The following is a 16,027-nucleotide window of genomic DNA, read 5'->3' on the forward strand; positions in this document are numbered from 1 at the left end:
TAGATCAAGGATGAATTCTTGGTTGAGTTATGTTACGAGCGGTTGGTGGAATAATGTTTTGAGTGTGGTTTCTTTTTCATCCTTACCAACATTGCTTGTTGTATTTGGAGAAATTAGATTTCAGAGAGGATTCAGAACTAAGTTAAGGACCACGGCTGAAAGGATATCCTCCGCCAATTTCTGGATATGATCGATATCACTCTGATTTTTTGAAGGAGAATGCTTGGTCTTTCATTACTAGATTGGCTAGAACAACCTTCACCGATACTATTCCTTCATTACAACGTCGCCCATTACTACAAACACCTAATTTGGTTGGTGGTAAATCATCTATTGCACCTGTCCTTAACCATAATGATCCAATGCCATCTCCCACTTCTACTACTGCTACATTACCAACACTTTCTCTCACTCAACATGTCTCCCATCATACTCCAAACCCCACACCATGCCTACCCCCTCCACCACATCAGCCGCCATCAATTGATTCCCTTTCCATTATTGACCTTCTAAAATTCTACACCCCTGATATTGCTTCACCACCAATGCAATATGCTAATTACCCTCCTCCAATATTTCCAACTACTGCTCCTTCCCCATTACACGTTTCCCATGCCTAAATCTTCCAATACTTCCTCTGCTTTGTAACGCCCTGGATAGCCAAGACCGTTACACTGTGTGTTTATAAAGGTGCAAGACTTGCTAATCATGTCATTTAATTCAAAACGTGTTACTGAAACTATAGTTGAACCAGGGTTAAAAGATTTTGGTCTCAAAAGCTGCATTTCTTATAAACAATCATTTTCTTTTTACATGGGATCCCAAAAGTAATAAGTTTAAGACTGTTTACAAAATTTTAGGATAAAAGTACAGTGATTAGCCACTCTAAGGCAAAACAGACAGTTAAGCATTTCTCATCCTATTCCACTCCTCGGCCGTGGCGGCCGATCAGCTGACTATGTACATTCAGCCCCGCAGCTCCATCTCAGGATTGGTCCAACTTGGCTTTGCCTTTACTTGCACCACGTAGCACCCGTGAGCCAAGGCCCAGCAAGAAAACACAATAACAAAGCATAATCATTCAACAGACAATCAGATAACTCATACCGCATAAGCATGTACTCAACAGTTTAAGCATTCATGTTAATCAAGTATTCAGCATACCAAGTATATCATTTCATATCAATAATCAATCAACATATGAAAACTAGGGTTAACACTGATTAGTGCTCAACAATATAATTTTATTAGTTTTAAAGTTTAAAATTAATTAAGTTTTAATTAATATTTTCATGGATTTATTGTTATATATTTTATATTTTAAAATATTAATTTCAATTTAATTTGTGTTTAATTTTCAGGAAATAAAATGTATTTTGACACAAAGAAAAAGAAGGAAGAACAAAAGAATGTATAATTGAAGAAAGATTGAAACAAAGTGACATTTTTGACAAAATTGTAAGAAAGCCCAAGTGCAAACCAAGCCCATTGCCCTAAGCCCAACATTTCTCCATGCCTCTCTCTCTCCAATCAACTTGATCTCCAGCCATTCTCAACAAAGGCCCAAGCAATTTCAATATCATGAACCCACGTACACACAGATATATATATATAAATTTGTTTTTCATTTACCAATTCAACTCAGTACATGTAAGAGTACCACATTACCACTTTCTCCAAACTGCAGACCCACGTCTGATCCTTGTCCCCCAATTGGCGCAGCACTCTCTGCAAGAAATTTTCCTCTCCTGCAAAGCAAATCATAAGGCGCCATGTGTCTATCTTGAATGCAGTAACAAATAAGAGATTGCCACTTGTTCTCATCTTCTCAGATTTTGAAGCCATTTTTCTCTACTTCCTAATGCACGAAAATACCAATTTTGGAGCCAATTTTCTCTATAAATAGAGAACCAAAACCAGTGTAAATAATCAATTTTTTTAGAGTGGAAAAATACACTTTGTTATTCCATTGCTTTTCTTATTTCTAGCTTAGTTTTACTTGTTTTAGGTGACAAAAATGAGTGAACTATTTTAGAAATATTGGTGAGGTTAAAGTGTAGTTTTTGTACTTCTTATTCTCAATAGTGATATTGATTCTTCTTATGCTTCATTTCCATATCTCATTAATTAATTTGTTTCTCATCTTCTAATTTCTATTCTAAAATTATTTAGCATCTTTTACATAAGTTTAGTCATGCTTTTCTTATGTAACTTAGATTGTTAATTTATTTTAGTATATTTGTTATATTGTATGTCTTTTACTGCATTTTGCCAGTGGTATTTTGTCGCTCTTAGATATATAATATGATATGCTATGAAATTAGGAGTTAGATTCAATTTAATCTAAATTATTTCATTTGTGTTTTTAACATATACATCTTCCAGTTGCAATTAATGGTGTAGAATTGCGACTGTGTTTTGAATTAATATCAATGTTAGAATAGGTTTTACAACACTGCATCTCTACCTTGCCATGCTCTTTATCTGATCGCTTTCTCTAATCTATCATTTTAATTTCACAAAATCCATCTCTTCAATTCTACTTTATTTTTATCTTTTATTTACTAATCTAATCTTTAGTTGTGTTTGCCTCTCTGTGGATACGACATAGCCCAGTTACTACTGCGACTGCTTACGAGTTTATTGGGCGATATCAAACGCCCTTAGGCCGCACCCTCTGTTTATCCCACTGACTCTGGCCCGCTTAAACCGAGCTCAGTGAATATTAAGCTGTCCTCAGCTACCAGTGGCCAAGTCGCGCCCTGTGCGCAAGTATAATTTATGACACCCTTAGGTTGTTTATCACATGTCACATGGCATAATACCATCTATGGCATCATACAGATATAGGGAGCTCTTAGTCCCATTACAAATACATAACCGGGTGCAGTTTTCTTACCTTTAGATTGCTAGCTTTGTTCAATTTGATCCTCAAGCACGATCCCTCTTGAGCCCTAGTGTACACCTAGTCATAGCCATAGATCAGAATCATCACCAAACTTCAAATCCAAAACATTGCCCCCAGGACCAACCCCGAGCCCTCAGGAAGCCCTAATTCCACCAAACGGGGTGGTGGAATCAAACCCCGAATCCCCGGGTAAAAACCCTTGAAAATAACCCAAAAAACCCTTTCTGGAAACAGGGTAGCGCTACAGCGCTACAAACAGAGCCTAAAATTCCCTAGACCACATAGCCTAGCGCTACAGCGCCCAGTGACTAGTGCTGTAGCGCTAGTCACAGCACAACAAACCCTGCATTTTCCTCCGATTTTCCCCGAGCCAAACCTTACCAAAATTTTTCCAAACTTCAACCAAACATAAAAACAAGCCTACCAACATCTTCAAGTCACCTTACACATCCCAACCACACAAAATTCAGCCACATGCACTCCAAATCAGAAAATTCACCATGGCTGAACCCAAAACTTAGAAACTCAATAAAAACAACAACTGAAACCACATAACTCACAAAGCTTAAAGCTAGAGTTCCTTACCTTTGATGGATGAGCTTAGCCTAGGTTGTCTCCCACTCCTGCTTAGCCTTCTCCTCCTCAAATCTTCAGCCTCAACTCCCTAGAATTCCCATAGAACTTTGCTTAGAAAAACCAACTCAACACCAATACCAGGAACTGAAATATTAACCTCAAAGTCTTACCTCAACTGATGAACAACCTCAGCTAGTTTCCCCAACCTGATCAAGACCCCAAGTGCACAATCTCAGCCTTAAGCTCGTTTGGATTCTAGCCTCAAATCTCCAGAAGAAATTGGTGGAGAAGACCCAAACCATTCTTGAAAATTTGCCTTGCTTTTCCCTTCTTTCCTCCTTTCTTTTTCTTCTTCTCTTCTTTTAACTTCCTTCAGACTCTATACTTTCCACTAAGGCATAAAGCCTAATAACACTTATCCTTTAAAAGCCAAGTGACCGATTTGCCCTCCCTTAATTCCTAAGCCTTTAAATCCACCTAGGGGCATTTTTGGTCATTATACCCAATTCCCGCTAATTCCTCGAATGTCTCTGATTTTTACCGCTTACTTCCCGAAACCTAATTAATCACCCATTATATTCCCCAATATCAAAAATAGACTCCAATATATTCTCTAAATTCCCAAAAATACCCCCAGGCTCGTCCCGAGCCGGGTTTAAATCCCCGCCATGACTTTTTCGCTAAACCGCTCATTAGGATTGTCTCGAGTCACAGATTACAAATATATCCACATAATAATGTGGTCTCGACAATTTATCACAAATATATACAGTTATGCCCTCAACGGGTCAAAATTACGATTATGCCCTTCTAACCTCATCAGGGCCTACATGCATACTAATACACATAGTTATGCATCACAGATATTCAAATAGTCATATAACATGCATTTAATCATTAAATCACATATAATCCAGTTATGCCCTCCCGGCACACTAATCAAGGCCCTTAAGCCTTATTAGTAAATTTGGGTCATTACAATTATCCCCTCCTAATGAGAATTTCGTCCTCGAAATTTACCTGAATAACTCGGGATACTGATCCTGCATCGCTGTCTCAAGCTCCAAGGTCGCTTTCTCGACCCTACTATTCCTCCATAACACCTTGACAAGAGGAATCGTCTTATTCCGTAGTACTTTATCTTTCCGATCCAAGATCTGGACCAGTTGCTCCTCATAAGCCAAATCTATTTGCAATTCCAAGTCTTCATACCTCAACACATGTGTCGCATCTGAGACGTACTTCCGGAGCATAGAAATACGGAATACGTCATGGACTCCTGACAATGATGGTGGCAAGGCTAACTTGTAAGCCACTTGACCGATCCTCTCCAGGATCTCAAAAGGTCCAATGACCCTAGGGCTTAACTTTCCCTTCTTTCCAAATCTCCTCACCCCTCGCAATGGCGAAACTCGGAGAAACACGTGGTCCCCAACCTGGAACTCCACGTCCCTCGCTTGGGATCAACGTAGCTTTTATGTCTGCTCTGTGAGGCGAGCATCATAGTTGGATCTTCTCTATAGCTTCACTTGTCCTCTGAACTATATCCGGCCCCAAATACTTCCTCTCACCCATCTCATCCCAATGAATGGGTGATCTACACTTCCTCCCATATAACATCTCGTAGGGATCCTCTCCAATCGTTGATTGGTAACTATTGTTATATGAAAATTCAATCAACGGGAGATACTTACTCCATGACCCTTCAAAGTCAATCACACATGCTCTGAGCATATCTTCCAACACCTGAATTGTCCTCTCAGACTGTCCATTAGTCTGAGGATGAAAGGCTGTGCTGAAATTCAATTGAGTTCCCATAGCCTTCTGCAAACCACCCCAAAACTTGGAAGTAAAGATAGGATCCCGGTCTGAAACTATAGACTTAGGAACCCCATGGAGACGTACGATCTCCCTCACGTACAACTCAGCATACTGATCCACAGTATATGTTGACTTCATTGGAAGAAAATGGGCTGACTTGGTGTATCTGTCCACTATCACCCATACCGAGTCATGAAGCCCTACTGTTCTGGGTAAACCTCCCACAAAATCCATCGTAACATCCTCCCATTTCCACTCAGGAATAACCAAAGGCTGAAGCAGCCCTGCTGGTCGCTGATGCTTAGCTTTCACCTGCTGACAGGTTAAACACCTGGCTACGTACTCCACCACATCCTTCTTCATCCCGAGCCACCAATATAACGTCCGTAGATCCTGGTACATGTTCGTGGTACCCAGATGAAGTGAGTACAGCGTCGTATGAGACTCATCCAATATCTCTCGTCTGATTCCCTCATCAGCTGGAACACAAATCCATCCCTGATACCGAAGCAAACCAACCTCTGAAATAGAATAGTCCTTAGCTACTCCCGCTAAGACATTCTCTCTAACCTCTTGTAACTGAGCGTCTACCAATTGCCCTTCTTTGATCCGCTCCAGCAGGGTCGACTGCAGAGTAATATTGGCCAATCGGCCTACCATCAATTCTATCCCCGCTCTGACCATCTCATCAGCCAACTCTCTCGAGATCCGGATGGAATTGTATAACTGACCTAGGGCTCTCCGACTCAATGCATCTGCCACTACATTGGTTTTCCCTGAATGGTACAGAATATCACAATCACAGTCTTTCACCAACTCTAGCCAACGCCTCTATCTCATGTTCAGGTCCTTCTGTATAAAGAAATACTTTAGACTTTTATGGTCAGTGTATACCTCGCACTTCTCCCCATACAGATAATGTCACCAAATCTTCAATGCGAATACCACCACTGCTAACTCTAAATCATGGGTAGGATACCACTGCTCATACTCCTTCAGCTGTCGTGATGCATAAGCTATGACCTTCTCATTCTGCATCAACACACAGCCTAAACCCAACCTCGATGCATCGCAGTAAACAACAAACTTCCCATCCCCCAAAGGAAGACTCAACACGGGCGCAGAAATAAGTCATCGCTTCAACTCTTGAAAACTGTCCTCACATTTGTCTAACCAGATAAACTTTAAATTCTTTCGTGTCAATTCTGTCATCGGTGTCGCTATCTTCGAGAAGTCTTCCACAAACCGTCTGTAGTAACCCGCTAGACCAAGAAAACTCCGCACCTCTGAGGCGTTCCTTGGCCTCGGCCAATCCCTAACTGCCTCTACCTTAGATGGATCCACCTTAATCCCATCTGTGCCCACAATATGTCCAAGGAATGTCATTTCTGGTAACCAAAATTCACATTTCTTAAACTTAGCGTACAACTAATGCTCCCTCAACCTCTGAAGAACCTGTCGAAGATGAATCTGGTGCACTGCCTCTGAACTGGAGTACACTAAAATGTCGTCGATGAAGACAATAACGAACTAATCTAGAAAGTCCTTGAACACCCTGTTCATTAGGTCCATGAAGGTTGCCGGGGCATTGGTCAAACCAAACGACATGACCAGAAACTGATAGTGCCCGTACCTCGTTCAGAAGGCCATCTTCGGTATGTCCTCATCCTTGATCCTCAGCTGGTGATAACCAGATCGAAGATCAATCTTTGAGAACACCATCTTACCCTGCAGCTGATCGAACAAGTCGTCAATCCTTGGTAGAGGGTACTTATTCTTGATAGTCAACTTGTTCAATTCCCTGTAGTCTATACACATTCTTAAAGTCCCGTCCTTCTTCTTCACAAATAAAACTGGAGCACCCCATGGCGAGTAACTAGGCCTGATGAACCCCAAGTCCAGAAGCTCCTGCAACTGTATCTTCAATTATTTCAGTTCTCCCGATGCCATCCTATATGGTGCCCTCAACACTGGCTCTGTCCCTGGCACCAACTCAATGACAAATTGAATCTCTCTACGCGGCGGCAACCCAGGCAAGTCATCAGGAAACACATCCAAGAACTCGCAAACCAATCTGGTCTCTTCCGGTCCTGCTGGCGAAACCCTGGTGGTATCCACCACACTAGCCAGAAAACCTATACACCCTCCTTGTAACAAATCTCTGGCTCTCAGTGCCGATATCCTGGGTACGCAGGGTCCATGCACCGCTCCTACAAAAACAAAGGGATCCTCGCCCTCCGGCTCAAAAGTCACCATCTTTTTTCTGCAGTAATAGTAGCTCTATATCTAACCAGCCATTCCATACCCAAAATCATATCAAAGTCCTCCATACTCAACTCAATCAAATATACTGACAGCTCTCTACCGTCAACTATCACTGGCAATGCTCTAATCCACCTCCTAGATACTACCAATTCCCCTGCAGGCAATATAGTCCCAAACCCTGAAGTACAATACTCACTAGGTCTACACAGTCTATCAATCACTTTGCTAGAGACAAACGAATGTGTAGCACCAGAGTCAATCAATACAGTAAAAGGAGAGCCAGCGCTAGAAAGCTGACCTGTCACTACTGAGGGCTAGCCTCGGCCTCTGTCTGTGTCAGGGTGAACACTCGAGCTGGAGCCAAGCTGTCCACCTTCCCCGCATGTCCCTTCTTCACTGTCGGGCAATCTTTCTTGAGGTGTCTCGCCACCCCACACAGATAACAGGCCTTAAGCCCGACATTCGCCCGGATGGCGTCTTCTGCACCTCGTGCACTCAGGATAAGTCCTCCATGAATCACCACCTCCCTGACGGCCACCCTGAGTATCCCGACCTCTCCTATCAGGACCAAGAACGGTCAAAGAATCAGGGGTCTTCCTCTTTAAATCACTAGGGCCTCCGCCCCTACCAGAACCAGAATATGGAGGCACTGCCTGTGGCCCTCCCGCCTTGCTGCACTCTCTCTCCAGATCTTATTTTCTACTTCCTCAGTGGTAAGAGCCTTCTCTACAGCCTGGGCATAAGTTGTCCCTCCAGGAACTGTTGTAATCCTCACATCTCGGGCTATCATAACATTAAGCCCTCTAATAAATCTGTCCTGCCTAGCTGCATCGGTAATCACAAGGTCGGGTGCGAACTTCGCAAGTCTATCAAACTTTAGGGCATACTCTGTAACTGTCATGCTTCCCTGAACCAGCCCCATAAATTCATTAACCTTCACTGCCCTGATGGCAACGTTATAGTACTTCTGACTGAATAGGTCCTTGAATCCTTCCCAAGTCAAACCAGTAACATCTCTGGTTTGTGATGCCACCTCCCACCAGATTCGGGCATCCTCTCTCAGCATATATGTGGCACAGACCACTCTGTCATGTCCCTCTATCCTCATAAAGTCCATAATGGTAGTAATCATGGTAATCCACTGTTTTGCCTTCAGTGGATCAGGTCCTCCCTCAAAGATCGGGGGCTGTTGCTTCCTGAACTGCTCATACAACGGCTCCCATCTATTCCCAACCTCTACTGGCTGTACAACAGGTACCATTGCAAGTGGCACAATGGGGGCAACACTCCCTGATGGAGCCTGCTGCCACAGAATTCGTATCTATTCATCCTGACTCTAAAGCCGAGCTTGCAAGTCTGCCATAAGCTGCTGCCAGTTCTCAGGGATTGGCGGAGGGGTCTGGCCCTAGTCATCATCTCTAGTCTCAGACCTATTGCCGGCTAGTCATGTAGATTTTCTTGGACGCATAATTATCCAAGTTAATCTGCAATCAATGACTCGACAATCAGACTATGATGACAGGGTAATAATCCTTTCATGATCCACCATTAGAACCCCAAACATTCAAAAGCAATCAAGATATAACAATTTATCCAAATATTCATCCATATATTCATTCACATGCATAACAATGCTAATAAACATGCCTCAATATCATCATGCAATAATCAAGGGCCAGGCCCTATCAATATCTCATGCTCCCTATTAATCAAGCAGATATCAACAGTCATATCTCATTCAAATCATTTAAGCACATAGTCATGTATACACAATTTACCAAACACTGAGTCGAGCTTCGCTTTCGCGGCGAATGTACATGTCCAGCCAGTCTTCAGGAATCCTTAAACCTAGGATGCTCTAATACCAAGTTGTAACATCCTGGATAGCCAAGACCGTTACACTGTGTGTTTATAAAGGTGCAAGACTTGCTAATCAAGTCATTTAATTCAAAACGTGTTACTGAAACTATAGTTGAACTAGGGTTAAAAGACTTTGGTCTCAAAAGCTGCATTTCTTATAAATAATCATTTTCTTTTTACATGGAATCCCAAAAGTAACAAGTTTAAGACTGCTTACAAAATTTTAGGATAAAAGTACAGTGATTAGCCACTCTAAGGCAAAACAGACAGTTAAGCATTTCTCGTCCTATTCCACTCCTCGGCCATGGCGGCCGATCAGCTGACTATGTACATTCATCCCCACAGCTCGCAATCTCAGGATTGGTCCAACTTGCCTTTGCCTTTACCTACACCACGTAGCACCCGTGAGCCAAGGCCCAGCAAGAAAACACAATAACAGAGCATAATCATTCAACAGACAATCAGATAACTCATACCGCATAAGCAAGTACTCAATAGTTTAAGCATTCATGTTAATCAAGTATTCAACATACCAAGTATATCATTTCAAATCAATAATCAATCCACATATGACAACTAGGGTTAACACCCTTAGGCCGCACCCTCTGTTTATCCCACTAACTCCGGCCCGCTTAAATTGAGCTCAGTGAATATTAAGCTGTCCTCAGCTAACAGTGGCCGAGCCGCGCCCTGTGCACAAGTATAATTTACGGCACCCTTAGGTCATTTATCACATGTCTCGTGGCATAATACCATCTATGACATCATACAGATATAGGGAGCTCTTAGTCCCATTATAAACACATAACCGGGTGCAGTTTTCTTACCTTTAGATTGCTAACTTTGTTCAATTTGATCCTCAAGCATGATCCCTCTTGAGCCCTAGCGTACACCTAGTCACAACCATAGATCATAATCATCACCAGACTTCAAATCCAAAATCTAGCCCCCGGGACCAACCCCGAGCCCTCAAGAAGCCCTAATTTCACCAAACGGGGTGGTGGAATCAAACCCCGAACCCCCGGGCAAAAACCCTTGAAAATAACCCAAAAACCCCTTTCTGGAAACAGGGTAGAGCTACAACGCTCTAAGGAGAGCGCTACAAACAGAGCCTAAAATGCCCTAGACCACATAACCTAGCGCTACAGCGCCCAGTGACTAGCTCTGTAGCGCTAGTCACAGCACAGCAAACCTTGCATTTTCCTCCTTCGATTTTCCCCGAGCCAAACCTTACCAAAACTTTTCCAAACTTCAACCAAACATAAAATCAAGCCTACCAACATCTCCAACTCACCTTACACTTCCCAACGACACAAAACTCAACCACATGCACTCCAAATCACAAAAGTCACCATGGCTGAACCCAAAGCTCAGAAACTCAATAAAAACAACAACTAAAACCACATAACTCACAAAGCTTAAAGCTAGAGTTCCTTACCTTTGATGGATGAGCTTAGCCTAGGTTGTCTCACACTCCTGTTTAACCTTCTCCTCCTCAAATCTTCAGCCTCAACTCCCTAGAATTCCCATAGAACTTTGCTTAGAAAAACCAGCTCAACACCAATACCTGGAACTGAAATATTAACCTCAAAGTCTTACCTTAACTGATGAACAACCTCAGCTAGTTTCCCCAACCTGTCAAGACCCCAAGTGCACAATCTCAGCCTTAAGACCCTTTGGATTCTAGCCTCAAATCTCCAGAAGAAATTGGTGGAGAAGACCCAAACCGTTCTTGAAAATTTGCCCTGCCTTTCCCTTCTTTCATTTTCCTTCCTTTCCTTCTTTCTTTTTATTCTTCTCTTCTTTTAACTTCCTTTAGATTCTAGACTTTCCACTAAGGCATAAATCCTAATAAAACTTATCCTTTAAAAGCCAAATGACCAATTTTCCCTCCCTTAATTCCTAAGCCTTTAAATCCACTAGGGGCATTTTGGTCATTACACCCAATTCCCGCTAATTCCTCGAATGTCTCTGATTTTTACCGCTTACTTCCTGACACCTAACTAATCACCCATTATATTCCCCAATATAAAAAATTGACTCCAATATATTCTCTAAATTCCCAAAAATACCCCCAGGCTCGTCCCGAGCCGGGTTTAAATCCCCGCCATGACTTTTTCGCTAAACCGCTCATTAGGATTGTCTCGAGTCACAGATTACAAATATATCCACATAATAATGTGGTCTCGACAATTTATCACAAATATATACAGTTATGCCCTCAACGGGTCAAAATTACGATTATGCCCTTCTAACCTCATCAGGGCCTACATGCATACTAATACACATAGTTATGCATCACATATATTCAAATAGTCATATAACATGCATTTAATCATTAAATCACATATAATCCAGTAATGCCCTCCCGGCACACTAATCAAGGCCCTTAAGCCTTATTAGTAAATTTGGGTCGTTACATGCTTCCACCACAAAACCCACTGTCCCTCTCCCACTGCCTCGTATGGATGTGAATAAAGAGAATCCTTCTCCTAATCATATTTATAATTGGCAATCATATCTTTATTCTTTGTGAGAAGTATTAGAGAGATGTCATGGTAACCTCTCCATTTTTCCAGCTTCAACATCATCACTTGAGGCGGCTCCATCACAACAAGTTTCTACTTTCTCTGTGGATTCTTCTGAGATTGTTGATGACACATCGGTGGTTGCTTTGTAGTCACACCAACAACCATCAAAATAGTTAGTTGGAATGCACGGGGTTTGGGGAATCTGAGTGCATTTCGTCGTCTTCGTTTGTTGGTCCGTGAGCAAACTTCCCATGTTTTGTTTCTTATGGAAACAAAATCTTTACCTAGTGTACTTTGTCTCTTCAAACAGCCTTTACATTTCAATAATGGCTTAGAAGTCCAACGTGTTGGCTTAAAGGGTGAGCTTATGTTATTATGGCAAGATGATGTGGATGTAACCTTACTATCTTATAATACAAATCATTTTGATTGTTATTTGGCCGGTGATCGGAACACTAAATTCTTTCATGTCCGTGCTTCAACAAGTTCTTCTACCAATAAAATTTGGTCTCTGCTTGATGATAATTGAACTACTTTCACAACTACTGAGTAGATTTCAAGTGTGGTTGCTTCATATTTCCATAATCTTTTCCAAGCTTCTGAGGAAGATCATTGGGCTCTCACTCACACATTATCTAACATTCCTTCTACTGTAACTGCTGCTCACAATGATTTTCTGTTACGTCCCATTACAAATGGTGATGTTCTCGCTGCATTGAATACCATAGGATCTGATAAAAGTCCTGGCATTGATGGTATGTCTGCTATGTTCAACCAACACAATTGGACCATTGTTGGTTCTTTGGTCACTAAGGTGGTGTTATCTGTTCTTAATGATGGAAGTAGCCCAGCAATCTTCAATAAAAATCTCATCACCTTCTTGCCAAAAGTTAAGAAGTTGCTCTATAAGTTGATTTCCAAGACTCTTGTTATGCGATTTAAGGAGGTTCTTCCACATGTTATTTCTGAAACTCAAAGTGCCTTCTTATGAAATAAACTAATCATTGATAATGTACTGGTTGCTTTTGAATTGATTCATTGTTTAAAGCAAAAAACAAAAGGTTCACAAGGATATGAAGCTTTGAAACTAGACACGAGCAAAACCTTTGATCATGTTGAGTGGTATTTCTTGGTTGCGGTGATGAGCAAAATGGGCTTTCATCTACAATGGATTTCTCTCATTATGACATGTCTAACATCTATGAGCTTCTCCTTCCTTATTAATGGTGTTGTTACTGGTTCAGTGATTACACAATGAGGTCTTCGTCAGGGTGATCCTTTGTCTCCATATCTCTTTCTGATTTTTTCGGAGGGGCTTTCGCGATTGCTTCTATATGAAGAACAAGTCGGGTGCATGCGAGGATTGTCTGTTGCATGACGGGCACCTTCTGTTTCACTTCTTCTCTTTGCAGATGAAAACCTATTATTTTTTCAAGCGTCTACCCAATCATGTGCGGCAATAAAAAGGGCCTTGGATATCTATCATCGTGCCTCTGGCCAAATGCTTAATACACATAAATCAGTCGTGTCCTTCTCTTCAAATACCTCTACTGGAGCATGATTTACTTTTCAACAAATGTTGGGTATGTCGATATGTGAATGTCATGGAAAATATCAGGGATTACCAGCTTACTCAGGTGGAGATAAAAAGATGCTTTTTAGTGGTATTAAGGAAAAATATGGAAGTTGCTGCATTCTTGCATGACAAGTTATTTTCCATTGGTGGGCGTGAAGTGTTGTTAAAAGTTGTAGTTCAATCCATTCCAACTTATGTGATGAGTTGTTTCAGATTACTGCAAACTTTTTGTTGACAATTGAAATCCATGATGGCAAATTACTGATGGGGCTTTAATGCTAATAGATCTATAATACACTGGCGCACAAGGAACCACCTTTGTCGATCAAAAACAACTAATGGTATGGGATTTCACTCTTTTATTCACTTCAATCAAGCTTTATTATCCAAACAAGCTTGGCCACTATGTGAGTATCCCACATCCTTACTGAGTCGTATCCTTGGTAGTCGGTATTTTCCTCAAAGTTCTTTCATGGATGCTAGAATTGGACATTGTCCTTCCATGACTTGGCAGAGTATCTGTTGGGGCAGAGAATTACTTCGCAAGCGATTAAGATGGAAAGTGGGTGATGGAACTAGTATCAAATGTGGTATGGATCCTTGACTACCCATCCATTCTGTCCTCACACCACTCGGTTTCACTAGTCCTTCCATAGCTCTAGTTTCTATGTTTATTTCTCCTCGAAGAGAATGGAATCTTTCATTATTACATCAATATTTTTTACCTTTGGATATTGATCGCATCCTAAGAAGAAGCTCTCTTTTGGTTGGGTCTATCTCCCTAGGTTGGAGATAGACCTGACCACGAAGTCCTTCTCCTCAAAGGCTTTCCCAAGATAATAGAAATCAAGACTACTAGGGACCTTCTTGAGATTGTACATGCAGTGTATCTCCAGAGGCGAGGACACTCGCACGAACTTTTTTCGATACAAGATGAACAAGCAGCATGCAGTGATCTAGGCGTTAGAAGCCAATTGGAAAGGAGAAATGTTTAAGTAGTTTAGCACATCAACGAAAAAAGGATGCAGTGGAAGAGCTCCCCCAGACCTGAATATAAACTCGCTAAAAGCCACTATCTCGGGAGGAGGAGTATGGGTGTGACATTGCTCGGTATGAGGGATGCAGTGAATGGGTGGCTCAAGCTTGTACTTCTACACCACATCAACTAGCTTCAAATCACCCATCTATGCGATGATAGAAGCAGCAATGAAGGGAGGTGTTGACTAGTGGAAGGGAGATACTGCTTTCTTCTGCTTCTTAGACATATCTGAAATACTAGAAAAATGAGAAGTTAGTTTAGTAGCAGACCTTTTCCAATGCCACTTCCTCATACATGCCCATGTCTTCTTTCGAATAGAGCGGGGAGCAACATCAGTGGAACATCCATCATTAGGATTTACAGGCATAGGGGGCAAGCCCCCCTTCAAGTAGGCAATCTTGACTTTGTCAAGCAATACAACGTCCCATAACTGGAGGACGGAGGCCTCCGGAGAGGAGAAGGCGTCCAACAACTCGTCATGAAGGACGGAGTCAAGTTTGCTCTCTATGTCCCAAACCTTGCTCCTAAGAGGCGCTAACAATCCTAGAGTTCTGTGGCCTTGTATTATCTCCTCTACGTCATGCTTATAATCTGAGGATGACACCTTAATAAGCATGACACCAGGAGGGATCCAAGAAGACCCACTCGGGGCCATCACTAAAAGGCTCAACAAATATGCATATACATATAAGTATGTATATAAACAAACAGAAAACAAAAACTCTATGCCTAAGAAAACAAACGACTCCCCAAACAAGAAAGTGTAGCATGTGGATCTAAACATGGTCTGATGCAGGACTGTACGCACTGAATATCCGCACGCACTTTGGCAAGCAAGAAAAGGGCCTAAATTGATCTGCCACGTGTCAACCATCCACCCAGGGCTGTTTGTTACGGTCCCCATAACAACTAACCCGAGCTGATGAATCATTTAGCTGCTCCTTGCTTAGAGCCATTGTGTCGACATAATAGAAGCCACGGGCTAGCCGCACATTGAGCTCGTGGTGCATCAGAGGTCTGATATACCCTCGGATCCTTATAAAGTCAACCACGCAATATAAACGTGCGAATACCAGACATCACGTGTCTGCTCTATTCCTGAATTCTCGGATACGCAGTATAAACGTGCGTGTTCAGACATCCCACGTCTGATTTGGGACATGCGGCCCATTACTCATCATTACCTATTGATGAGACCCCACTCCACTGTAATATAGAATGTAAATATAAATCATTGATGTAACAAATATGATTTGAGGGATCAAAAGGGTCACAGGATGACCCTTTTCCCTTACCCAGGGGTCAAACTCCTATAAATACCAAAACCCTGGATAGTGCAAAGGGTTGGTTTTCTCCTTGTAAAGTAAATACTTTGTGAGAAATAGTAAGGAGAGATCAATAATATTGACTGGTGGACTAGGGGGATTTTAACCTCCGAACCACCTAAAAAA

At 41.9% G+C, this 16,027-nt stretch overlaps 1 protein-coding gene across 1 annotated transcript; it reads left to right on the forward strand.

The window, feature by feature from the left end:
• The first annotated feature begins 12,226 nt into the window (after window positions 1-12,226).
• Window positions 12,227-13,219, forward strand: LOC133792221 (uncharacterized). Its single transcript, XM_062230133.1, has 3 exons — window positions 12,227-12,355; window positions 12,515-12,907; window positions 13,010-13,219. Exons 1-3 carry the CDS (start codon window positions 12,227-12,229, stop codon window positions 13,217-13,219), a joined length of 732 nt encoding a protein of 243 aa, XP_062086117.1.
• The last annotated feature ends 2,808 nt before the right edge of the window (window positions 13,220-16,027 follow it).

Source organism: Humulus lupulus, chromosome 7 (assembly GCF_963169125.1).
Source record: "Humulus lupulus chromosome 7, drHumLupu1.1, whole genome shotgun sequence".
In the NCBI taxonomy this organism is placed as follows: domain Eukaryota; kingdom Viridiplantae; phylum Streptophyta; class Magnoliopsida; order Rosales; family Cannabaceae; genus Humulus; species Humulus lupulus.